The sequence below is a fragment of the Schistocerca serialis genome, chromosome 7, assembly GCF_023864345.2.
Source record: "Schistocerca serialis cubense isolate TAMUIC-IGC-003099 chromosome 7, iqSchSeri2.2, whole genome shotgun sequence".
NCBI lineage: Eukaryota > Metazoa > Arthropoda > Insecta > Orthoptera > Acrididae > Schistocerca > Schistocerca serialis.
Window position 1 is genome coordinate 276,565,399 of NC_064644.1, and position 25,011 is coordinate 276,590,409.

At 42.1% G+C, this 25,011-nt stretch overlaps 1 protein-coding gene across 1 annotated transcript in view; it reads left to right on the plus strand.

The window, feature by feature from the left end:
* Positions 1 to 25,011, plus strand: part of LOC126412309 (uncharacterized) — a 123,676-nt gene that overhangs the window by 91,079 nt on the left and 7,586 nt on the right. The window contains exon 2 of the mRNA XM_050081830.1: positions 10,844 to 11,060. Within this exon, the coding sequence (XP_049937787.1) occupies positions 10,844 to 11,060 (217 nt within the window). The remainder of the gene's footprint in view (positions 1 to 10,843; positions 11,061 to 25,011) is intronic.

Genomic DNA, 25,011 nt, shown 5'->3' on the forward strand with positions numbered 1-25,011 from the left:
CTACAATCCGGAACCGCGCGACCGCTACGGTCGCAGGTTCGAATCCTGCCTCGGGCATGGATGTGTGTGATGTCCTTAGGTTAGTTAGGTTGAAGTAGTTCTAAGTTCTAGGGGACTCATGACCACAGCAGTTAAGTCCCATAGTGCTCAGAGCCATTTGAACCATTTTGAAGGCCAACAGGCAGATTTCATATTTCTCGATTTCCATAAAAAATTTAACATGGTGCCCCATTGCCGGCTGTTAATGAAGGCACGAACATGTGGAATAAGTTCACAGATATGTGAGAGGGTCGAAGATTTCTTAAATAATAGAACCCAGTATATTTTCCTTGACGGCGAGTGTTCATCAGGGACATGGGTATCGTCAGGAGTGCCCCAGGGAAGTGTGACAGGACCGCTGTTGTTATCTGTATACATACATTATTTGGAGGGCAGGGTAGACATCAATCTGCGGTTGTTTTCTGATGATGCCGTGGTGTACGGTAAGGTGTCGAAGTTGAGTGACTGTAGGAAGATACAAGACGACTTAGACATATTTTGCACCTGGTGTGATGAATGGCCGCTAGCCCTAAATGTGGAAAAATGTAAGTTAATGCGGATGATTAAGAAGATCAAACCTGTAATATTCGGATACAATCTTGCTAGTGTCTTCCTTGACACAGTCAAAGTCGTTTAAATATCTGGGTGTAACGTTGCAAAGCAATATGAAATGGAACAAGAATGTGAGAACCGTGATAAGGAAGGCGATAGGTCGACTTCTATTTACTGGAGAAATTTTAGGAAAGAGTGGTTCAGTTGGAAGGGAGACCGCACATAGGACGCTTGTGCGACCTATTTTTGAGTACTGCTCGAGATTTTGGGATCCGTACCTGGTCGGATTGAAGCAAGACATCCAAGCAATTCAGAGGAGGTCTGCTGGATTTCTTCTTTCAGAAGTTGAAGTATTGTAGCGCCTCTTCATCACCCAAATCAATCACCTCCATGATCCAATACCACAGGCAGGTCTTCCTACTTTCATAACTCATGTAAAAGTGTCCATAATCGCTCCCTCGAGCTCTTCACTCGAAAAAGTTCCATTCTTCGCTTGCTCCCATCGTTTTTCACTACGGTCTGCTTTTCCTTCGGCTGAAGGCCATTCCCAACAAAAATACATCATTCTTAAGTCATACAGACATGATGTGGGTCATTTTGACCACTTCCCAGATTAAACTAATATATTATGACAATATTTAAACAGATAAATGTTGTAAATATACGGCTACCCTCGGACCAATCACAATAAATATGCATAAAGATTTGACCATAAACACAAAAGGCAGGCTTGCACAATTGTGCTCATGATAAACGAAAACTGATTGTTGTTAAATACTGTTTAAACAATTACTTTGGCCAGCTTGTCAGAAGCGACTTTTGGCACTCTTTTGCAAAGATGGTGTCAGCTAACACATGCGACTGACCACTTCTTAAATTACTATGATTTTGTATTATCAGTTGTTTGAATAAGGTTACTGGCAAAATAGTAAACTGTTCACTAAGTAAATACACAAGTATGACAAAATGTAAGGTATTCACGCTTTACTCATTTGCTGTGTAACTGTGGAAGATATGAAGTCCCGGCAAACAGTTGCATAATGAAAAGATATAAAAAACTTCTTAAATCAAGAAATAAAATACAGATATGTAGCTTTCAGAGATGATAGCTATAGAGAAACGCTGTCATCTCTGATATTGCATGTTGAAATCGCATGAAGTGTTTGAAAGTTGTTAATTCAGAGGTTCATTGTGAAAATGTTTTTTTTTGCTGTGAAGTATTAAGTTCTGTAGTTTTAAAGATACAGAAAATATTAGATTCTCAACATTTTACTAATATCGCAAATGATTCAGATGTGCTTTAATATTGGATTGTAAATTGTTATAGATTGTGAAAGAGCTGTAAAACGTCATCTTTCAGCATCTCTGGCACTCCGCCATTTTTGTGCATATCCTGCACAAAGGTCACGCGAGCTACATGCCTCCAATTTCCCAGCTCTGGTATTTACCTACTGCCGGTCACATTGCTCCCCTTTGTAACTGGACTCGCCCGTGCCAGTCATCTATCTGGAACTGCAGCGGCACACCTTGAACCCTGAGTCCGCTAGCGTTCAGCCATACAACAAATTCACCTCACCTCATAACAGTTCTAGGCAGCCGAATTGGTCACCTACATATGGTAACGTTACGAACTATACAGAACTTCATATTCCATTAGTTTTACTTTAACCTTTGAACAGCCCTCGGCATCTTCACGCAAATAACAGGTTCACGGTGCAGGTAAAATCAGTCCATGCAGAAAGAAAATGAAATCACTTTCCGAGCAAACTACATCGAAATACATTCCATTGTACATCACCAATCGCCAGTAGTTGGCGGAAGGATACGTTAAGCATGGTTTTCTACCAAACGGTAGGATGAGAGAAAACCTCTTACGAATTATACTCAAGTTTGTTTTTGTAAAAAAACCTTAAAACAACTATGTAATTATAAAAATGTGGCATTTATAACCTGTGCAAAATGCCGAACAATCATGGCTCCCCTTGTTTTAATGATTGATAGCATCCCAGTCCTTGTAAATCATCAACTGTAAAGTAATAAAAGTACCTAATTTTACATACGAATATCTCGTGTATGGCTTACAATCCTTTCCTGGAAATTTATTTACAATCTTAAATTTTGCTTTGTCTTTCTTTCTCATGCCTTTTATGAAAATATTAATAACTCCAATAGACTGAGCATTGTTAAGGTTCATTTGCAGTGTAAGTATAGTAAAAATTGAAAATAAAAAGAAAGGTTCCTGTATAATGGCTCTATCGTACGACCTCCCATTTACCGTTCTGTACTTTTCCGCTGCACCAGCCGCTGCCCGGTAAGTGCTAACACAAATGCCTCATATTGAAAATAAAACATTATGGCTTCAAAGTCATTTTTATTTCAAAATAACGCGTTTCGAATTGGTTATTTTCATTATACCCAAGAATACTTCTATAAACGGCTCATTTCTTGCCAAAAATCCTACTTTTTCTAAACGCTTGACCCTCAGGAGCTCCCATTTCTGCCAGTTTCATTTCCGGCCAAGTCCGGCAAATATCACAAATTTCGACAAAATAGGTGATGACGGGTAGGGGAGGTCCCGTTGTTAGTCGTATAATTCCACATTTTATAATTTCTTCACTGTAGCGAAAAGAGATTCTGTGGATAAAATGTCCCAAGAATGAATCTGTGGAACATCTTTTCGTGCCTTGGTAGTTGCATGCGAGCCACATGCTCTCAAGAGAGACTCGCGTGTTATTCTAAGCGGAAACTCTAATCCACAGATTTGGAGAGCTTCGGTGTGAGGGAAGCTGTTTTTCGTGGACGGCGGTTGTTTGTCCGCACACAGCTGCTGAATATTTGAGGAGGATGCAGTTGGCATCGCTGGAGCCTCCTTTTCCTTAGCAGCGGGCTGCAAATTATTCAGGCGCCACCAACTGCTGCCAGGTAAACGGACGACGCAGCTCAAACACGCCGGCTAAGTGCCGCGGGACCTGCACGCCAGAAATTAATTAGATCGCCTGTCCCACGACTCGGCAGCAGAGACTTTTAGCCGAAAATACGATTCTAAATTATTAAAGTGGCAGCTAAGGTACTCTTTAGGCAACTGCTGTTAATGTAGATATTCTGGAAATATTATCTACATAGGTCTCTGTGCTTTCCCATTCATAGAGGACGCGACGACTATAGCAGAGATTTTGCGCTGAAAGGGCACTGCCTCGGTTTGCTGGCTTTGCTATAAACGGTTGGAAATTTGCAGCAAGGTGAATAAACGAAGATATTATGGAACGTCGATCCGTCGTTTGAAGAATATATGTTTGTGACTGAAGGGGCAAAATCTAATTTTCTGCCTCGTCGTTAAATGGTACTTGCGAATCTGTTTGCATTGTCTTTGTCCAGAAATAATGAGCTGTGTTACTTTGTAGCTAGAGGGAAGCTAATGACTTTCCACCAATGCAAGTTAAGCTACAGCTTAAAAGTCATTCCACTCGGAAGCAATTTACTGAAAAAGGGCAACGGTTTCCCGTGTTATATTTTTACAGAAACAAAGAAGCGACCTCCATTTGCACAATGTTAACATTGTATTTGGAGACTGCACTCTATGAACTTTTCTTCTGAAGCTTTTTTTTTTAAAATTATTGTTCTTGTTTTTGCGAAAAACACTGCGCATAGCGCCAGTGCAAGAAAAAACAGAGTACCTACCTGATTTTGTTGTTTTTAATGCAATAATGTAAAGAATTCTGAAATAACGTTGCTACTGCGACCCGTGCATATTAAGCTGCAAACTTAGAGAGAGTAATTTACTAGATTATTCGTACGAGACAGATACCCTCCCCGTAAAAATATGGCACAGTCTTCTGAAACGGTACTTTACAGATGAAGTTACGTCACATGTCTTTGCCCAACAAAATATATCGAGCAAATTACTTGCAGGACACGTATGTGCGATTTATCTTGCTTATACTTTTCATGGTTTTCAATAAACTGCAAAGCGAGATTAACCTTGATTAAAACAATGCAGGAAAATGACGGAATGAAAACACGTATTTATGCGCACGTCTAGTTCGGAAGTGCTTACTCATTCACCAATAATCTACGTTCAAAAACAAACTACCGAGTTCTTTCATGTGACATTTTCAGCGTTAGGAAAGGTTCAGTGCCTAACGTGATCCCTCAAATCAACAAATTTCGTGAGAGGCCGAAACTAGGGAAAATAAAGATGATTGAAAATATGATGAAAACCGAGTGAAAGGGTGTGGTCGAAGGTTGGGATAGTCGTATCCGATCATGGTAGTCAGAGTGGTCATTGTCATCAGCCATTTTACGTACCTATAGGCTTTCACATGAATACTTTTTTGCCAGTTATATGCTCCCATGTTGGGGCTACATGTTTTCTAACACCGTCTACTCACCTTCCATCATGGAATTGTCTCTGACTTGTTTCTAAATTTCTAACTGAGAAATTGCTTGATCCACGATCCATCGAATTGTCTATTCATATATCCCTTCTAACTGCATTTCATGTTCGAGTTTATCCATGATGGATACAAGGTCGGAGTTGCTACATTCAGTGTTAAAATGTCGACTGTACCCCATGTTTCCAATGTAAAAAACTCTTAAGATTTACATGTTTGAAAGGTCAAACCTTAGTCATCAGAACTGCAATGCAAGAACCGAAACCGATCAAAATAAAACATGAATAAGAAAGGTAGAATTACACGTTACTTTCCTTACAACCGGGTCTTCTTAAGACTTACATACGCATCACTGCCAACTGATAAAATAGGGTAAAATATAATGGCATATATTGTCCTGGGTATTGGCAGCTTCACAATAAATTCTGTGTAGCTCTTCCGAGAGTGACTTCCTTGGAGATATAGGGGCCGAACACGCTAATGAGTGTTACTGTGACGCTGTCAATACTCGTCACATCATAAGCCATTCCATTTTAGTCTATTTCATCAGTTGAGAGCGATGTGGATGTACATCTTACGGCGAGGTGGAACATGGAGGAAGGGGATACTAGCTAATTTCTGGTTACACTCAGAGAATAATGGTTCATTTCCAAAAGGTGCCAAATCCATAAAATCTTATTTAACAGGAGAAACAAAAAATGTTTTACAACTACAATAACATCAGAAAATTTGTTTTGTAGCTTTGCTGTTATATTCAGACAGATGTTGAGACACACTGCGCCAAGTATCTCTGTTAAATGTTTATTTGTTTAATTTTTTTTAATGTGTGTGAAGTCTTATGGGACTTAACTGCTAAGGTCATCAGTCCCTAAGCTTACACACTACTTAACCTAAATTATCCTAAGGATAAACACACACACACCCATGCCCGAGGGAGCACTCGAACCTCCACCAGGACCAGCCGCACAGTCCAGGACTGCAGCGCCTTGGACCACTCGATTTGTTTAATTGTTACTGCATAAATAAAAATGGATTTTGTATGTTTTGGCAGAAAATTGCCTTAAGTTTGGTAACTGTTGTTCTGGAGTTTCTGTTGGCGAATCACAGTATTTTATTAATCAGACTTCATAATTTCATTAAAAACTCACAACGAACATAAAAAACGCCATCACGTCCTTACAACATACAATGTCATGTAAACAAATCTCGGCCACGTTGTATGTGACATTATTATCAAGACGAGCCAAGATTGGCTGCCTGGATTTGGCACTTCATGGAAACGAAGTAAGACTGGATATAGTACTCTTCGATATGAACAGCAAGACTTGAGGTGAAAGATGTAACGGATATGGTACGTTCTGGCTTACGTAACAGTTCTTACTACGTAGGTAATGGTTCTAAGTAGTGCTACCGAGAGATGTGGCGCACTGAACTCACATTCGGGAGGATGGCGGTTCAAACTCGCTTCCGACCATCCTGATTTAGGTTTCCCGTGATTTTCCTAAATCGCTTCAGAAAAATGCCGGGGTGGTTCCTTTAAAAGGACACGGTCGATTTCCTTCCCCATACTTCCCTAATCCGAGCGCTCTAGTGACAACGTTGTCGACGGGACGTTAAACAATAATCTCCTCCTCTAAGTAATGCTGTAACCTGTTGTCTCACTCTTCAATTTTTCGGATTAGCTAAATTTTAGAAATGAGCTTCTCGTATAGGAGGCTATGAGGTGGAAGCTGTTAATGACGTGGTCATAATGTTTTGGCTCATTAGAGTCTTTCTGCGCTCATATTAAATCACTTTAATCGTGTCGACTTGTAACCGGCACAATATGTCATGCCCCGACGTGGCATAGGGTGAAATTATAGACATATCAGCCAGAACATTGTGATCACCTATCTAGTAGCCCGTATGTTCACCTTTGGCAGATAAAACAGTGGGGACGCGTCGTGGCATGGAAGCAGTGAGGCCTTGGTAGGTTGCTGGAGGGAGTTGGTACCACATCCGAGCAGAGGACGACGAGTTCTGACGCCATGTTCAATCACGCCTCAGATGTGTTCGATCAGTTTCAGATCTGGTGAGATGGGTGCCAGCACATCAATTGGAACTCGCACCTATTTTCCTCGAATAACTCCATCACACTCTGGCGTTGTGACATGGTCCATTATCTCGTTGAAAAACACTACTTCATTCGCAAAACATGCTTACCATGAAGGGATGTGTGTGGTCTGCAACCAGTGTACGATAATCCTTGGCCTTGGTGTCTTGCATGAGCTGAGCTAGACTCATGGCTGCCCATGTGAATGTTCCCCAGACCGGAGCTGCCGCAAGCTTGTCTCCGTCCTGCAGTACAGGTGTCAAGGAGCTGCTGCCCTGGAAGACACGGATTCGCTCGCTCCGCTCGGTATGATAGTGAAATTACTGGGATTCATCAGACAATTCAACACTCTGTCACTGCGTCAACGGTCAGTGCCGAAGGTCATGTGTACATTTAAGTGGTAGTTGCAGACGCTGTGGTGTTGACATTGACACATGCATGGGCCTGCGGCTCCAGAGGTCCATCATTAGGCGTGTTCAGTGCACTGTGTGTTCAGACACACTTGTTCTCTGCTCAGCGTTAAAGTCTGATGTTAGTTTCGCCACAGTTCGCCGCCTGTTCTGTTTTACCAGTCTTTCCAGCCTACGAAGTTTGACATCTATAATGAGGGGTGTCAGCCCAACCCCACGACGTCTGGATGTGTTTTCACCTTAGTTTTTCCACGTGTTGAAGACACTCACCAAAGCACTCTTCGAACAGACGACAGGTTGTATAGTTTCCGGAATGCCCGTGCCAAGCCTCCAAGCCATAATAATAAGAGACAGAGCGCCTTCCTCACTCTACATACGGACAGCACGCTCGCTAATGCTACATGCACCTTGCTTGTGTTTGAGTAGCAGTCATTCCTCACCAGGTGACGCTGCTATTGTCTGGACAAGTTTACACCGGTTGTAGGTCGTGGGTCATAATATTCTGGCTGATAGGTATAATCTTCGCAGAAACATGCTGATTAATTGGCAGTGTGATGCGCTTAGTCGCCCGGAAAGTGGAGGCGGCGTTAGCCGCGCAGCTGCGGTGTAAGCGGGAGTTTGAGCCTCGTGTGAGGGTAACGGCGGCCGGCGGCAGATTAAAACGCTTAGCCACGGGGCGAGTCGTGGCTGGCGGGCGTGTGGGCTCCATTAAGGCGACCTCGACGGCGTCTCCGCTCGCGGCCGGGGCTTAACGCGATACGCCGCCGTAATGAAGACGCAGCAGCCCCGGGGGACAGGTAAATCGCCGCCTGCCACGTCTACCACGACACCCCCGCGTGTCGCAGGCACGTGACAGCACTGTCGCATCTCGAGCCCTAAGCTCACCACGTTGCTTCCTAGATTTTTAGCTTCCACTATTGCATTCCCCTTGCCGTTAAGCTGTACAACTGTTACTTTTCCGGCGACAGAATTTGTAAAAATATACGAGCAGAATTTTATAACAGTGTGTAATATCCCCACTCCTTCTAATTCCAGTTATCGTCCACAATAAGCAAAGTCTTTTCCGAAGATTTGAGAGGAGTAAGATTACAATAAACTTTTTAGTTTACCTAGCTCTTTGTGCAGAGTTGGCTCCAGTTCTTCTTGTCTAGGGCTCTGATTCTTGAAGCATTTTATGTTCTCATGGTGGAACTGATATAAATAAATTTTAAGGTTCTTGTTGCAGAATTTTTATTGTTACGTTAATATATTTCGTTACATTTTAGTATGTCATACAGTCTTTTGAATTTTCACATTAACAAAATCGAAATTACATTGTTCGTCCAAAATACGAAAATAAGTCCGATCACGTCAGAGACATGCTTACTACTCCTTCACTCTGCGGTAATAACCACGTTCCAAAGGATTTACAGTTTTCCTCGAGAAATGAATTTCTATTACTTTCCATTATATTTTCATAGATGAATCCAGAAATAAACGTAGTAAACAGCACTGGATTGCGTAATTAATAACATAAATTTTAAGTGTGCTAAATAATTCGTAATTTCAAATCTTCCTAAGGAAAATAATTTTAATTATACATTCAGAGCTAGTACTTATCAGTAGTAACATCGAAGATAAAGTAATTCCTTTTCATAAATTTTAGCTTGGAATATAACATACTGTGTATAAAATTATATGAAAGTATTACAATACCAACAACTGGTGTAGCTTCGTTCACAATGAAGTGAAGGGCACATTCAAATACAGTAGGTCCTTTTTGTCATTGTGTCACGTCTCCACGTCGACCCACATTACTGCGCTGGTTGCACGCTCACCACTTCACTTCCACAAATTACCTCAGCAGTGGAGCATCACATGATTGACAACCTGCCCATTGGCTTCTGTCTCGGGTTCTTCGGCCGACGTACATCTAATGATTTTTCTGACGTTTCGCCAGCACGAGTGGCTGGCATTATCAAAGCTTCACCCTCCATTGCCGTTGGTGGCATGATTAATACGCTCGTAACACTAGCAGGACGAATATGTGAGCCGCAGCAACTCAAACGCGAAATGCAACACCTGGAAAGTGTTCTGAGGAACAATGGGCACTCCACAAATTATATTAGAAGTGTAACAGAGCCAAACACTCGGCGAAGTAAGGAATCAGAAAAAGAAATATCGGGTACGGCCTTTCTGCCATACATTCCTAAAGTGACGGACAGAATCAGCCGTATATTGCGCAAACATGGAATAAAGATTTTTAAACCGACAAGGAAGGTCAAAAAGTGTCTTAGATCGGCAAAGCAGAAAAGGGACCCACTTGCAATGTCGGGAATGTACCGTATACCACACACGTGCGGTAAAGTTTATGTCGGAATGACTGGACGATCAATCAACACCAGGATCAAAGAACATAAGCGACATTGCAGGCTGGGGCAGGTGGAGTAATCGGCCGTGGCAGAGCACGCACTGAGTGAGATCGACCACGTAATAAAATTCGCCGACATTTCATTGTAGCCATTTTTGTTACTGTTTCTGTGGAATATAAAAAAAAACCACGGAAGTTCTGGCTGTAGAGAAACACTATCACACGCGCGTGTTCAGAGAAGCTGTAGAAATACAAAAACACGCGAACAGCTTCAACAAGAAAGAGGAAAGCCTTAAGGTAACGGATACTGGCTTCTCGCACTGCAGCAAACGACCGTCGCAGGTAGCAAGAGGAGAACTGCACCGGAAATGACTGTGGAGAAGCCCTCGGACGTTGGCGCGCCAGGTGCATATAGTCTGCGGCCGCGAGCTTGGCTCCAGTTCACCACCGGCAATGGAGGGTGAAGCTTTGACAATGCCAGCCACTTGTACTGGCGAAACGTCAGAAAAATCATTGGATGAACGTCGGCTGAAGAACCAGAGACGGAAGTCAATAGGCAGGTTGTCAACAAGTGGCCACGAAAGCCTTAAGAATTTTGCATCACATGATTGTCTGGTTTCAGTTCTACACTACCTGCAGCGCTCCAGAGCGACCATTGCGCTCATTTAAGAGGTGATAAAAATGTTTCATCCACTGAACTTAACTCGGCCTATCTCCTTCCTCCATTAACTGTATATACTGTCGTAAATTTTCATTGGACACGTGGTTGAGCAATTGCACAACAATTATTGGAGGCAACTGGAGGTCGACCATTTTCCAACGTGGCGCAAACCCCACTCTAGACACAAAAATAACGGCAAAAAGATTCGTGAAATGCTGTACTACTGTACTACCGAGATGTTAATCATAACAATGGTTAACTGTATGATTTTTCTGAGTAATTTCTCGTTACTGAAGTATGTGATGTGCCAATACTGGAGGCTTACGCAGTGGTGGTTTCCGTGTGCAGATGGCCCGCTACACGCTCCGCCTGACCATGGTGGCGGCCGCCGCGCTGTGCCTGAGCGCCTCCCTGGCGGGCGCCCAGCAACAGCAGCAGCAGCAGAGGCCCAGGGTCTCCGACCAGCAGCTGGACCACGCGCTCGCAGACAAGCGATACCTCACCAGGCAGCTCAAGTGCGCTCTGGGCGAGGCGCCCTGCGACCCCGTCGGCAGACGTCTCAAGAGTAAGTCATCTGTTTTGCTCGACCTTTGCAACATAGCTTTAGCTGCTACTCCGTTTCACTAGCACAAGAAATACACACACACACACACACACACACGCACACACACACACACACAGGGTAAGTCAGGAGGAAAGGTTCACGAGGGCTCATAGTATTAGTGATTCTAAACAAGAAAGTTTCGTATAGACACAGGCGCCATTCCGAATGGTTTCCAAGATTTGAATACATTTAATATCATTTTTGTACATTTTACTTGGATACGTCAAAAGCCACACCCTCCAGCGGAAACGTGTCACAGTGCAAAATTGAACTACATTATATTTCCTACAAAGATGATCATATTCATTTTCTCTCTAGAACTAATAGTTTGAGCGAAGAAACCGTGAGGATGTTGAAAAGACTGTGGAACGCCAATGAGCCGTAGATTAGCTAGTTTTGGTAGGCCAATTTCGGGTAGTTTCACGACTTGATAGACCGCAAGTGTTGCGTATCAAATTGTTCATCTCAACTTCCTTTACATACTCTACTGCGTTGTACACAATGGCAGTATTTGAAAAGCACAGAAAATAAATAATAACAAAGTACATGAAATGTGCTCTAACTCGGAAACCATGCGGAATAGAGCGTATGTTTTCCTCCTGACACGTGTGAGTGTTTGTGTGTGTGGGTGAGAAGAATTTAAACTGACAAACTCTGGGAGATTGCAGTGGACATCAGAACAAATATTTCTCCCTAATGTCATTGTTTCCTATGAGGAGTATTTAAACCGGTAGAGCAAGATTTCTCTGGTGGCAAATTAATTAAACCAACAAACACTTTTCCATTTTTTTATGACCAAGAGACAACAAATTAACACAACCCAATTTCAATTACAGGAGATTTTCAAAAATGCCTCCATTGACACGTAAGCAAAGGTTACACCGTCGGATCATGTTCTGTCTGACCCGGGCAAAAACACCAACAGTCTCCTGAATTGTTCCTGCTGCTGCAACTACCCGGGCATCCAGATCAACTTCTGATGCAACAGGAGTTGCGTAAACAAGGTTGCGCATCTCTCCCTACACAAAAAAAGTCCAGAGGGGACATATCTGGGGATTGAGCAGGCCATGGTACAGGACCACCTCTGCAAATCAACGTTTCTGGGAATCGTCGGACCAGGAATCGACGCACACGACGACTGAAATGTGCCGGCGCCCCGTCATGTTGTAACCACATGCGTTGTCTTGTAGGGAGCGGAACATCTTCCAGCAATTTTGGTAATGCTCCGGGGAGAAAATTGTAATAGCGCCTGCCTTTTATTGGGCTAGGTAGCGGATACGGCCCAATTAAAGAGTCCCCAACAACACCGACCCACACATTAACGAAGAACCGCACTTGATGAACGCTGGTAACTGTGGCATGTGGGTTATCCTCACTCCAAACATGCGAATTGTACATCTTGGAGACTCCATCACGCCCGCACTTAGCTTCATCGGTAAACAACACAGAGGATGGAAGTATAGGATGCATTTCACACTGTTCCACGTACCACTGCGAAAACTGTGCTCTGGGTGGATAATCAACAGGTCCCAGGTTGTGGACACGCTGTGAGTGAAATGGACGTAACAATTGCTCTCGAAGGCCTGTTCTTACATTCGTCTAATTCGTCCCCATGTTACGTGCAATTGCACGAGTGCTGATTGAAGGAGCCCGCTCCACATGCGTCTTACCGTGCGACGGCGTCCAGGTAATCTGCTAAATGACCAGCTCCCACGCAGACGTTGGTACACAGCAGCAAATGTCGTATGATGCGAGATATGGCAATTAGGATATTGTTGTTGATAAACCCGCTGTGCAGCTTTTCCGTTGTGGTGCGTTACGTAGTACGCACCAACCATATCAGTGTACGTTTAAATAATCCTCAAAGTAAAAAATGACATTAGGGAAAAATATATGTTTTGATGTCCCCTACAACCTCCAAGAGTTTGTTGGTTTAAATACCTTTCACTCTGTATATACAGGATGGTCCATTGATAGTGACCGGGCCAAATATCTCACGAAATAAGCATCAAACGAAAAAACTACAAAGAACGAAAATCGTCTAGCTTGAAGAGGGAAACCAGATGGCGCTATGGTTGGCCCACTAGATGGCGCTGTCATAGGTCAAACGGATATCAACTGCGTTTTTTTTACAAATAGGAAACCCCATTTTTTTATTACGTATTCTTGTAGTACGTAAAGAAATATAAATGTTTTAGTTGGATCACTTTTTTCGGTTTGTGATAGATGGTACTGTAATAGCCACAAACGTATAAGTACGTGGTATCACGTAACATTCCGCCAGTGCAGACGGTATTTGCTTCGTGATACATTACCCGTGTTAAAATGGACCGTTTACCAATTGCGGAAAAGGCCGATATCGTGTTGATGTATAGCTATTGTGATCAAAATGCCCAACGGGCGTGTGCTACGTATCCTGCTCGGTATCCTGGACGACATCATCCAAGTGACCGCACCGTTCGTCGGATAGTTACGTTATTTAAGGAAATACGAAGTGTTGAGCCACATGCGAAACGTCAACCACGACCTGCAACACATGATGATGCCCAAGTAGGTGTTTCAGCTGCTGTCGCGGCTAATCCGCACATCAGTAGCAGAAAAATTGCGCGAGAATCGGGAATCTCAAAAACGCCGGTGTTGAGAATGCTACATCAACATCGATTGCACCCGTACCATATTTCTATGCACCAGTTTGAACGTCGTCTACAGTTCTGCCGCTGGGCACAAGAGAAATTACGGGACGATGACAGATTTTTTGCACGCGTTCTATTTAGCGACGAAGCGTCATTCACCAACAGCGATAACGTAAACCAGCAAAATATGCACTATTGGGCCACGGAAAATCCATGATGGCTGCGACAAGTGGAACATCAGCGACCTTGGCGGGTTAATGTATGTTGCGGCATTACGGGAGGAAGGATAATTGGCCCCCTTTTTTTCGATGGCAGTCTACATGGTGCAATGTATGCTGATTTCCTAAGTAATGTTCTGCCGATGTTACTACAAGATGTTTCACTGCATGACAGAACGGCGATGTACTTCCAACATGATGGGTGTCCGGCACATAGCTCGCGTGCGGTTGAAGCGGTATTGAATAGCATATTTCATGACAGGTGGATTGGTCTTCGAAGCACCATGCCATGGCCCGCACGTTCACCGGATCTGACGTCCCCGGATTTCTTTCTGTGGAGAATGTTGAAGGATCGTGATCCACCGACAACGCCTGACAACATGCGTCAGCGCATTGTCAATACATCTGCGAATATTACGGAAGGCGAACTACTCGCCGTTGAGAGGAATGTCGTTACACGTATTGCCAAATGCATTGAGGTTGACGGACATCATTTTGAGCCTTTATTGCATTAACGTGGTGTTTACAGGTAATCACACTGTAACAGCATGCGTTCTCAGAAATGATAAGTTTACAAAGGTATGTGTATCACATTGGAACAACCGTAATAAAATGTTCAAACGTACCAACATTCTGTATTTTAATTTAAAAAACCTACCAGTTACCAACTTTTCGTCTAAAATTGTGAGCCATATGTTTGTGACTATTACAGCGCCATCTATCACAAAACGAAAAAAGTGGCCCACCTAAAACATTTATATTTCCTTACGTACTACACGAATATGCAATAAAAAATGAGGGTTCCTTTGTAAGAAAACGCAGTTGATATCCGTTTGACCTATGGCAGCGCCATCTAGCTGGCCAATCATAGCGCCATCTGGTTTCCCCCTTCAAGCTAGACAAGTTTCGTTCTTCGTAGTTTTTTCGTTTAACGCTTATTTCGTAAGATATTTGGCCCGGTCACGATCAAGGGACCACCCTGTAAATAAGTTTCGAATAATTTGGGAGGTGGTAGTACTCGTCGAAACAAGAAAAATATGTTAAATAACAGGAGTCCGGAAATGCACATTTTCTGCGTTAAATAAGTGTTTAAGGTGTTCAACGTGGCGTCCAATCATGATAATGCACCTCTCTGCCCTTCGGTGTAAGGAATGACGCAGCCTTTGAAGTGTACTTGGTTGTTGTTGTACCCGTAGTGTCAGCACATCATGGCATGGCGTAGACGAATTTCTTAAAGTGTCCCCATAACGAGAAGTCTAGATGATTGATATCTGAGGAACGAGCAAGCCAAGGTGTGGGTCACCCCGCCCAATCCAGCGTTCTTAAACGTCTGCGTGAGACGTTCGTACACGTTGTCGTGACACGAAAGTATGTTGTTGCGCCATCATGCATGAACCACATGATGTTCAGAAGAGATTTTCACCCTCTCTTACTCTTACGGATTTATGGGCAGCCCTGCAGGATTCATGGTTTCAGTTTCCTACAGCCTTCCTCCAGACATTAAACGGGTCCATGTCACGTAGTGTTGCGGCACTTTTGCTTGCTGGCTGGGGCCCTGCACGATATTAGGCAGGTGTACAAGTTTCTTTGGTTCTTCAGAGTTATTTACCCTACTATTAGTCTGTTACTGTCAATAGGCATTGGTCCATTTAGAAACGTGTTTATTTGCAAAAAAAAAAAAAAAAAAAAAAGTACCATTGGCATTATATATATACTTCATGTTACATTGTTAGTATCATAGTAGACGACGTTTTCCAAAATGCTGCATTATTTACCCTTTTTTTGTGAGATTTCCTTCTGGGTGTGTATGACTGGACTTGTTTTGCTTTGTTTGGTCCTTTGTCTATACTATTATTTCGTTTTTGGTTTTCTAATGAGAAACTAATTTGAGTGTCTGAATTTCTCGAATTTTTGGTCATACTGACATTACTCGCTAATTTTATAGTTTGCAGAATCGCTAGCATCAGTTTACAAGCCATGCAAAATATGAATTTGTGCATAGACATGAACGGTACCAACGCAACCACAACGTGGCCGTCCACAACGGATTCCCCACGCCATTGCAAAGTGCCCTCTCCCTGTCGCACTATCTGCACACGTATCGAACAAGTTATTCTGTGCACACTCTACTTCATTTACAACAGTTGTACACAGTGGCGTCCCCCAGCTATTCTGCAGGTGTGATATCGTCACACGAAGCTCTGTCGTAGTTGCCCGAGCACCCACAGATTTGTGTGAACAGTTTTACAGCCGGTTAGAATTGTAACCAGATCTGGTTTGGTCGTGGCAGTTCTTTCACATGACCTCCCCCCCCCCCCCCCCGCCCCCCCAAAAAAAAAAAAGGAATCTAGCGGAATGAGACCTGTCAGTTGAGTAACCTGATGTGAACACGTTTCACTAGAGCTGACAGATTATACCATTACCATACTCTTCAACTTACAAAAACAGACTGCAGCCATACTACATTTAGATCAAGACAGACCACGTCGATGTACACATCACGCCTTCCCAGGTGAGTTACTGGGGTTGCTTGTACACACACACCGCAGTCTACACCAACATGAGCATCGGCTTTGCCTAGCCTAAAATATTAGCAAGTACATCGGTAATAAATAATTTTATTATAATGTAGAAAAGAGAGTTGGTAGGTTCACGTATTGCACTGACAGCGTTATCGCCACAACATACTGGCTTCGTAGCTTTTGTTTCAGTCGTTTTCAGACCTAAATTTCATATCTCAAACGAGGCATTTGAAAATTTTTATCATCACGATTTAAAAAAATCTGTACAACTGTACAAACCTTTCCCTCTGCATCTACATCCACACCCCGCAAGCCAATTTACGACGTGTGTTGTACGCCTCCCTGTCAGTTCTCTAATTTTACCTTCATAATCTTTTCGCGGGACATGTGTCAGAGGACTGAATATAACGGTTGACTCTCCTAGGAACTTACGCTGTCTCAATTATGAACGCCTCTTTTGCGGCGTCTACCAATGAAGTTGGCTGAGTATCTCCGTGACCCTTCCGCGCTTTTAAATCTAAATGAACCGTGCTGCTGTTTTTTGGATCTTCTCTATTTCTTCTATCAATCCTATACGGTATGGCCACCAGACTGACGAACAACCTAAAGTATTGGTCGAACGAGGGTTTGGTAAGCTGCCTCTTTTGTGGTTGGACTAAATTTCCTAAGCACTCTTCGAGTGAATCTCATTCTGGCATGTGCCTTACATGCGATCAGTTTTATGTTGTCTTTAAATCGCCCTGTACGCATACTCACAGATACTTTATGAATATGACTGCTTCCGGTGATCGTTCTGCAATCGCATATTCATACAGTAATGTGTATATTTGCTCATCTATGCCTAGCACGTTACCTTTGTTTTTGCTGACGGTCAATCCGTACTACAAGCACTGTTCCTCTGCAGGCCTTCCTGCATCTTGTTACAATTTTCAACTTCAGGAGAATATGCTGAGGGCAGTAGAGGAAGACGATCCTACATAAACACGTGGTCCAAAGCTCTCCCACAGAACACAGCCCTTGGAATCTATGTCTGAGGTAAAAATATATACTCAATTAACCATCGCACAACGTATGGCGAAGAGAGCAGGGCACCGTGTCAGCTACTCTCTACACAGTAAAATTTCCCATAGGTTAAAGGGGGGAAAGAAATATGCTCGTCGCTTCCGCTTCCGTCCGCTTCTTAATTTCTCTTGAATTATTTTCAAATTCTGTATATATGTATGATGAAGGCAGTAGAATTGTACAGTCTACCAGGAAGTGGAACACGAAGATTTTACTGAAAAGGAACACAGGCGAAAAAAATGCAATAAATGCAGTATCTGCAAAAACTGAAGTAGATTACAGTGTGAGAGTCACAAGAGAAATCCAAGACCGAAACTATAATCTTTTCCAGAAGAACTACCTCCCTGGACATGGAGACCGATTTTAAGAGTCCATTTCTCCACAGAATATTCCATGTGGCCTGGCTGATCATCATCACCTATTGGTAACTACTGCGCTTGCCGGACTGAGAAGTATAGACATCGCATAAAGAAGACAAATTACGCTAGCCTTCGAAATATATTGTATCAGCAACAAGGGAAGTGCACTCATAAATAAATTGCCAACGTTTCCGTGTAAATTATCAACTTACTTATAGATCTGTGAAACTGCCTAAATTATAGAGCTGATCAAATTCTTCGCCTTTTGTTACCAAGCCCGAATAACGATTCATCCCTTCCAACAACGGCGCAGAAGAAAATTTCATCGTTAAATCGTTTTCCTTTCAATTTACTCCGCTTTTTCTTTGATCGCGGCTTTACAGCGGTGGCGTTCCATCTTTAAGGAGTTCCGCATCTCTAAATTCAATTACCTCTACATAATCCAGAAGATCAGTCGCCGAGTCGGATGCTAATCAGAAACATCAAAGAGCTCTTCCCGTCGTATTTTCTTAGGAGACTAGGTAGTTCTTGGAAAGTGTGGCGAATTTTGTTTTAGGTCGTCAAAAATTAACTTTAGAGTTTGCGTTTTCTCCGCAACTGCTGTTGTATTTGTATGCGAGCAGCTTTTCCGCTCATAAATGAGAAATTACAGTCTCTTTTGAATCAGGAACAGACTACAATGTAATAATGACTGAACATAATGGAAGCATGATTTTTCTGGAAAGCAAATATATCGATGTGAAGGTTTCGCTACATAATATCGTACAATTCGTATATTTTATGCAAGTATTCATTTTACTAGTGGAATTTATCTATGAATCTCGACGTGTAAGCTCAAACTAGCCTCGGGCCACGGTTCCAGCTGAAAATCTATCTTGGGCGCAGAAGCTGAAAAGTTGGGCAATTAAAGTAATGGTCGACATTCAACTTTTCCATTGTATGATTTGCTATGAGACTGTTAATTCTGTGGAGTGCACAGCAGTAAGAATAACGAGCACCAGCAATTATGCTATATATCTCTGCTGCAGACGTTTTAATAAACAACGGACAAAGTTCCAGAAAAGTTCACTATAACACTAAAATCGTCACAGTTGGGGAGAACAACTAATTTGTATTCCGCCCTACGACCGACTTTCGCAAAAAAAAAAAAAAAAGTGTGTGGTACATTCAATGAGAAATTAAAAATGGACGTTCAGTAAAGTAGTTCTGGGTCGAAAGGTTTGTACAAATCTTTTGGAAACAATACTGCAGTCAGTCTGAAGAAAATCAAAGCTAACAAGGGAACCTCCTCAACGCACCCCCCTCAGATTTAGTTATAATTTGGCACAGTGGATGGGCCTTGAAAAACTGAACACAGATCAAGCGAGAAAACAGGAAGAAGTTGTGTGGAACTATGAAAAAAATAAACAAAATATACAAACTGAGTAGTCCGTGTGTAAGATAGGCAGTATCAAGGAACTTGCGGACTGAGGAACGCCGTGGTCCCGTGGTTAGCGTGAGCAGCTAGGGAACGAGAGGTCCGTGGTTCAATCCTCCCTCGAGTGAGAAATTTAATTTTTTATTTTCAGACAATTATCAAAGATCATGCACTCAAACATGATCAACTTCACTCTCCAAAATTCCAGGACATGTTCAGACTTGCTTGGACACATGCAGGATTGGACGGTCTAAACACGGAAACATTTGAAAACGTTAAAAACGTATGTTTTGACAGAGCACAGGGAAAACTGTGCGACTGTGAAACTGTTGCATTCATTTGTTGCAGTTTATGTGACAAACTCTTATGTTTTCATCACTTTTTTGGGAGTGATTATCACATCCACAAGAAAACCTAAATCGGGCAAGGTAGAAGAATCTTTTTACCCATTCCCCAAGCGTACAAGTTAGATGGGTCGACAACACATTCCTGTCAGGTGACGCACATGCCGTCACCAGTGTCGTATAGAATATATCGGACGTGTTTTCCTGTGGAGGAATCGGTTGACCTATGACCTTGCGAGCAAATGTTTTCGGTGCCCATTGGAGAGGCACGTCCTTTCGCCTACTAATCGCACGGTTTTGCGGTGCGGTCGCAAAACACGTACACTAAACTTATTACAGTGAACAGAGACGTCAATGAACGAACGGACGGATCATAACTTTGCGAAAATAAAGAAAGTAAACTTTTCACGCGAGGGAAGACTTGAACCAAGGACCCCTCATTCCGGAACTGCTCACGCTAACCACAGGACCACGGCGCTCCTAAGCTCACAATATCCGTAATGTTGCCTATCTTGCTCATGGACTACTCAGTTCGTGTATTTTGCTTATTTTTTTCATAGTTCCACACAACTACTTCCTGTTTTCTCGATTGATCTGTGTTCAGTTTTTCAAGGCCTATCCACTAAGCCAACTTATAACAAAATCTGAGGGGGATGCGATGGGGAGGTTCCCTTGTAAGATAAACATGATACGAAGTAAAATACGAAAATGCTGTTGGAATCTAGGAAAAGATCTCCTAAGAGTAAAATGTACTGAAGCCCCTCATGACGAGTTATTTTATAAGTGTGTGTAATAGCGAATGTGAAACAGTTAAATTCTGTAGTAGTCAAGGCGGTCCGTGTTGGTGTTTCTGAATTCCTGTAGGTCTGTTGACGTAAGTCAACAAAAAAAAAAGTAATATGCTCCTTTAGTGAATAGAAATTTCGTGTAATTTTGACAGTTATGTGCAAATATCTACCACGTTTCTCCTATGATATTCTTAAAACCAATTATTTAATTTCTTTAATGAAGAATCAAAGTTTTACAATTTTAATTTATTAAGCTTTAGAATATCAGCAGATACAGTCTGAAAGGGAGGTCAGGCTTTTCTGTAACTCATTTATCCTTCTTTTTTCTTAAATCTTTGTTATTGTTCTTGAAAATTTCAGACGTTAGACTAACGTTAAGCTTTCTCTGTCTGTTACTTGCGGGTTTTCAGAACTGAGGTCTGACGATGGCGCGGTCATTTTACTGTATCCACATGCCATTTACGCAATACACAGTCTCCACAGGAAGGAAATTTCAGGTTCACATGACATATTTCACGCTACACAAAAGTAGTGTTCCTCACAGGCAAACATATCTTCTTCATTCCTTACTTGGCGGCAGGCGTTACAAGAATATCTTACTATATATTTATCAAGAAATTGTTTGTTTGATAGTTTGCAAAATGACTATACATTTCAAGTCAACAAATTTCGTAAACAGCGTATCAAGCTTTCTCCGAATAGCGACCTTCTATATGATAAAAATAACATTTTCTTCTCTCAGATATCGGAATCCCTTGTTGACACGATAACTATAGAGTCAATTTTCATAGACTGTTTCTAAACAATGATCAGTTTTATCATGAAATGGTTATTTTTTAAATAGTATTGTTCAGAAACATCTCAAGGTTAATTTTGTAAATAATATTATTCAGAACCCTCGTTTTTTGTAATAAGAATGTTTTACAATTGTCGTAGTGAGCGCTTGAGCCAAAAAAGGATTGAAAGAGGGCGCAATGCAGGACTGAGCTATTGACTTACGTGATGCAAAGTGGTTATAATTTTAATTGTTGAGGAATCACTGAAAAAATCGACAGTTTGTTTTACGATTTTCATATTTGCGTCGTGTAATTTTTTTCCTCTCTCTTACTATATATAAGCTTCTAAAAGCACTGTAATAAGTACCAGCAGATCCATACCAGTGTGTGCAAGTACCTTCAGTTGCAGATTAGTATTCATATGATGGAACTGGCAGCCAAGTTTCAAAGATATTTTTTATTTTTCTATAATATGTTAATTATATACTGTTCCTTACTCGAATTTTTAAAAGGTGTTACTGACTACTTACTTCCAAGTATTGGCAACATTAATACCCACTGTAAATTTGGAAAAAGAGTTACTTTATCAAATCGACGTATGTTTTACTTAAGTAACAAATTGACGCTAATGTCTAAGAAATGGGTCGCAGAGATTAAGATGCTGGACTCTTTTGTAAGGGGAACTGGGTTCCAGTTCGGGCCTTCATATCCCTGATTTAAGGTTCGTTATTGGCACTATTCTGTCAGTGCGTAGCACCACATCCTAACAAAGTCGTAGGGTGGGAGCCTGTCCGGTGTACATACGAATGAGCTTCATTGTTGTTCAGTCACTGACCGACGAAACAGGCGAGACTGAACGACGTATTAGCGAACGCCAGCATCGCCAGCATGAATTAACTGAAAAAGAAATCTACATGTACTTCTACATCTACATCCATACCCTGCTAACCTGTGTTAAGAGCATGGGAGAGGTTGCTTCTCACTGTATTAGTTATTAGAACTTCTTCGTGTTTTCACTGATGTGCGGAGCTTGGGAAAAATGATTGCTTAAGAGTCTCTCTGTGCGCTGTCCTTGCTATTATTACGGGGAAAATACTTAAGCCGTTATAGCATATTGCTAGATTCATCATTTAAAGCTGATTTTTGAAACTTTGTAAGCAGGATTTCTCGGGATGGTTTGCGTCCATCTTCATGCGTCTGGCAGTTCAGTTTTTTCATCATCTCTGTGACCTCCTATTTGTCAAACAGCCCTGTGAGTACTTATGCTGCCCTTCTGTGTATCCGTTAAATATTCAATGTTAGTTCAATTAGGTACAGTTCCCACACACTTGAGCAGTGTTGTAACATTGGTCGCACGTGTGTTTAGTAAACAATCTCCTTTTAAGACTGGTAGCATTTGCCTTCTGTTCTACCAAGTAACCAAAATGTGTCACCTGTTTTATCTACGACTGAGCCCATGTCATTGTTGTGTTTCATATACCACCCATACGTGTCAGTTGACCGAATCCAGTCGCAACTCACTAATATTATTAGTCATCTAATACTATATGTTTTTTCATTTCGTGAAATATCTGAACGTTTAAAGCAGGTAGCCAGTTCTTACATGGCTCTGAAGCCTTATGAAGATCTGACTGGATATTTGTGCAGCTTTTCAGATAATTACGTCGTCATAGATAAACGCACCATATGTGGAAATTCTGTCAGCAATGTCAGTAATGGGCAAGTTACTTCTGCATCTGTCGATGGGTCTCCATTCAAGATAACAAGCTGCATCCTCCCTTCCTCTAAATCCTCAAACCAGTCAAAAATTTGTTTTGATACTTCGTCGATCGTACTTTAGATAATAAGCGTGTGTGTCGCGTATAATTTGATTTTTTTATTGCTGCTTGCGCTCTGCAGACATCTGCTTTAGAAGCCGTCTGTGGCGAATTGTGGTGGATCGTCTTTAGACGATACAATACGTCGAGAGTGCCTAAAGATATGGAGATTTACTTGAAACGGGAGTCAAATATATCATTATTTTCGACTTTCTTTTTTGGAGTCTCTGGTAATGTGAATGTAAGGAGTTATGTGAGCAGAGCTTTTCCGACTGTTTCTCTATGAGTGTAGCTGGAAGTCAGGTGAGACCGGAAGCCATGTTTAGATGGGCTACAGATTCATAGAAAGACAGTGACGATTGCCTATGACAATAACATTCTCTCTGGACGCTGACGCGTTCCACAGGCCAGTGTCAACGCAAACGCCTCCCTCGAGCGATGGGCGAGGCGTCACATTCCACGCCTCGGCACACAAAGGCCGCTCGAAATTATTAAACTACCTGTTTGACACGCCGGCCCTTATTAAACGACGAAACGACGGGGGCCGACGGGCGTAATAGCTTCTGTTGTCTTCGGGTCGTAAGCTCCCTCTATAACGTTTTTCTGCTCTTCCAGGAACTAAACTTTTCCGACGTCACCAGTAAATCATTATTCCTACACGCGAAGTTTATGTCTCTCTAGAGGGCGCCAATCACGGATGATTTCCAATTCGTTAAAAATTTTAGTTTGATGAATGCCATCAGCATGACGATACATTTCTTTTAAGTGTGAATCACTGGACTCGCATTCGGGACGACGACGTTTCAATCCCGTCTCCAGCCATCCTGATTTAGGTTTTCCGTGATTTCCCTAAATCGTTTCAGGCAAATGCCGGGATGGTTCCTTTGAAAGGGCACGGCCGATATCCTTCCCCATCCTTCCCTAACCCGAGCTTGCGCTCCGTCTCTAATGACCTCGTTGTCGACGGGACATTAAACAACACTAACCTAACCTAACCTTTTAAGTGTGAATGCAGTCACAGAGCAGTATTGTAGTCATTACCGCTTTCGGCTAAGCGATGGCCACCGTGAGAACCTTTACATCATTTGGTGAACAAATACCATGAACTAATCATATTCTGTGTATCCAACATAAAAACGACAACCGCCCTGCTTCATAGAATGGAGGTTTATCAATACAGCTATAACAAGTACACATCACCGTTTGCTAGACAGACAAATCTGTCGAGAATAAAATAAAATAATTCGGAACTGAGGAAAGAGATAATGAAGTATAATACTGTTATTCGTAGGTTCTAAAAAACCGAAAACGCTTATAACCAGCAATGCAGGAAATTCAGTAGCACTTCTTACTTGCTTAGTTCGATGACGCTAGCATCAACAAAAAAAGTTGCTTGTAGAAGAATAAAAGGGGAAGTTGTGTCGAAGTAGATACGTTCATATTACTAGTATATGTATTTTATTTCGAAATTCCCATAGGAACGTAATTGAAGAGTGCCCTACGTCATTTTCATTTCGGAAAATTAAACGGGGGAAAATTTGCAAGTCTTCATACAATCCCAAAAAATCAAAAATTTCATCGCAGTTTTACCAATACCTTGTGTACAGGTATTAAAATTGTTTTACGATCTACTTGAACGAGTAGAATTTATTGAACATCCAGTAGTGAAAACAAAGGCTTGTTTTACGACACGTCTTTATGTTTCTTTTCCCAGCTATCTTCACAGCATTCCAGTGCTGCATGAATCGTTCATCTTCCGAGGTCACTCGAGAGTCCACCTGAAGACGCGTTACACCTCATCATAAATCGCCCAAGAAACTGATTTTTTATAGCTGGTGTTAGACACAGCTTCATGTCATTTGGTATCATTATCACAAAATACAATGAAGAACATAAGTCATGGGATTTTCTAAATCTATGAATCGGCACTATGGGCAACTATAATACAGCCCACCTGGCAACATTGACACTTGACA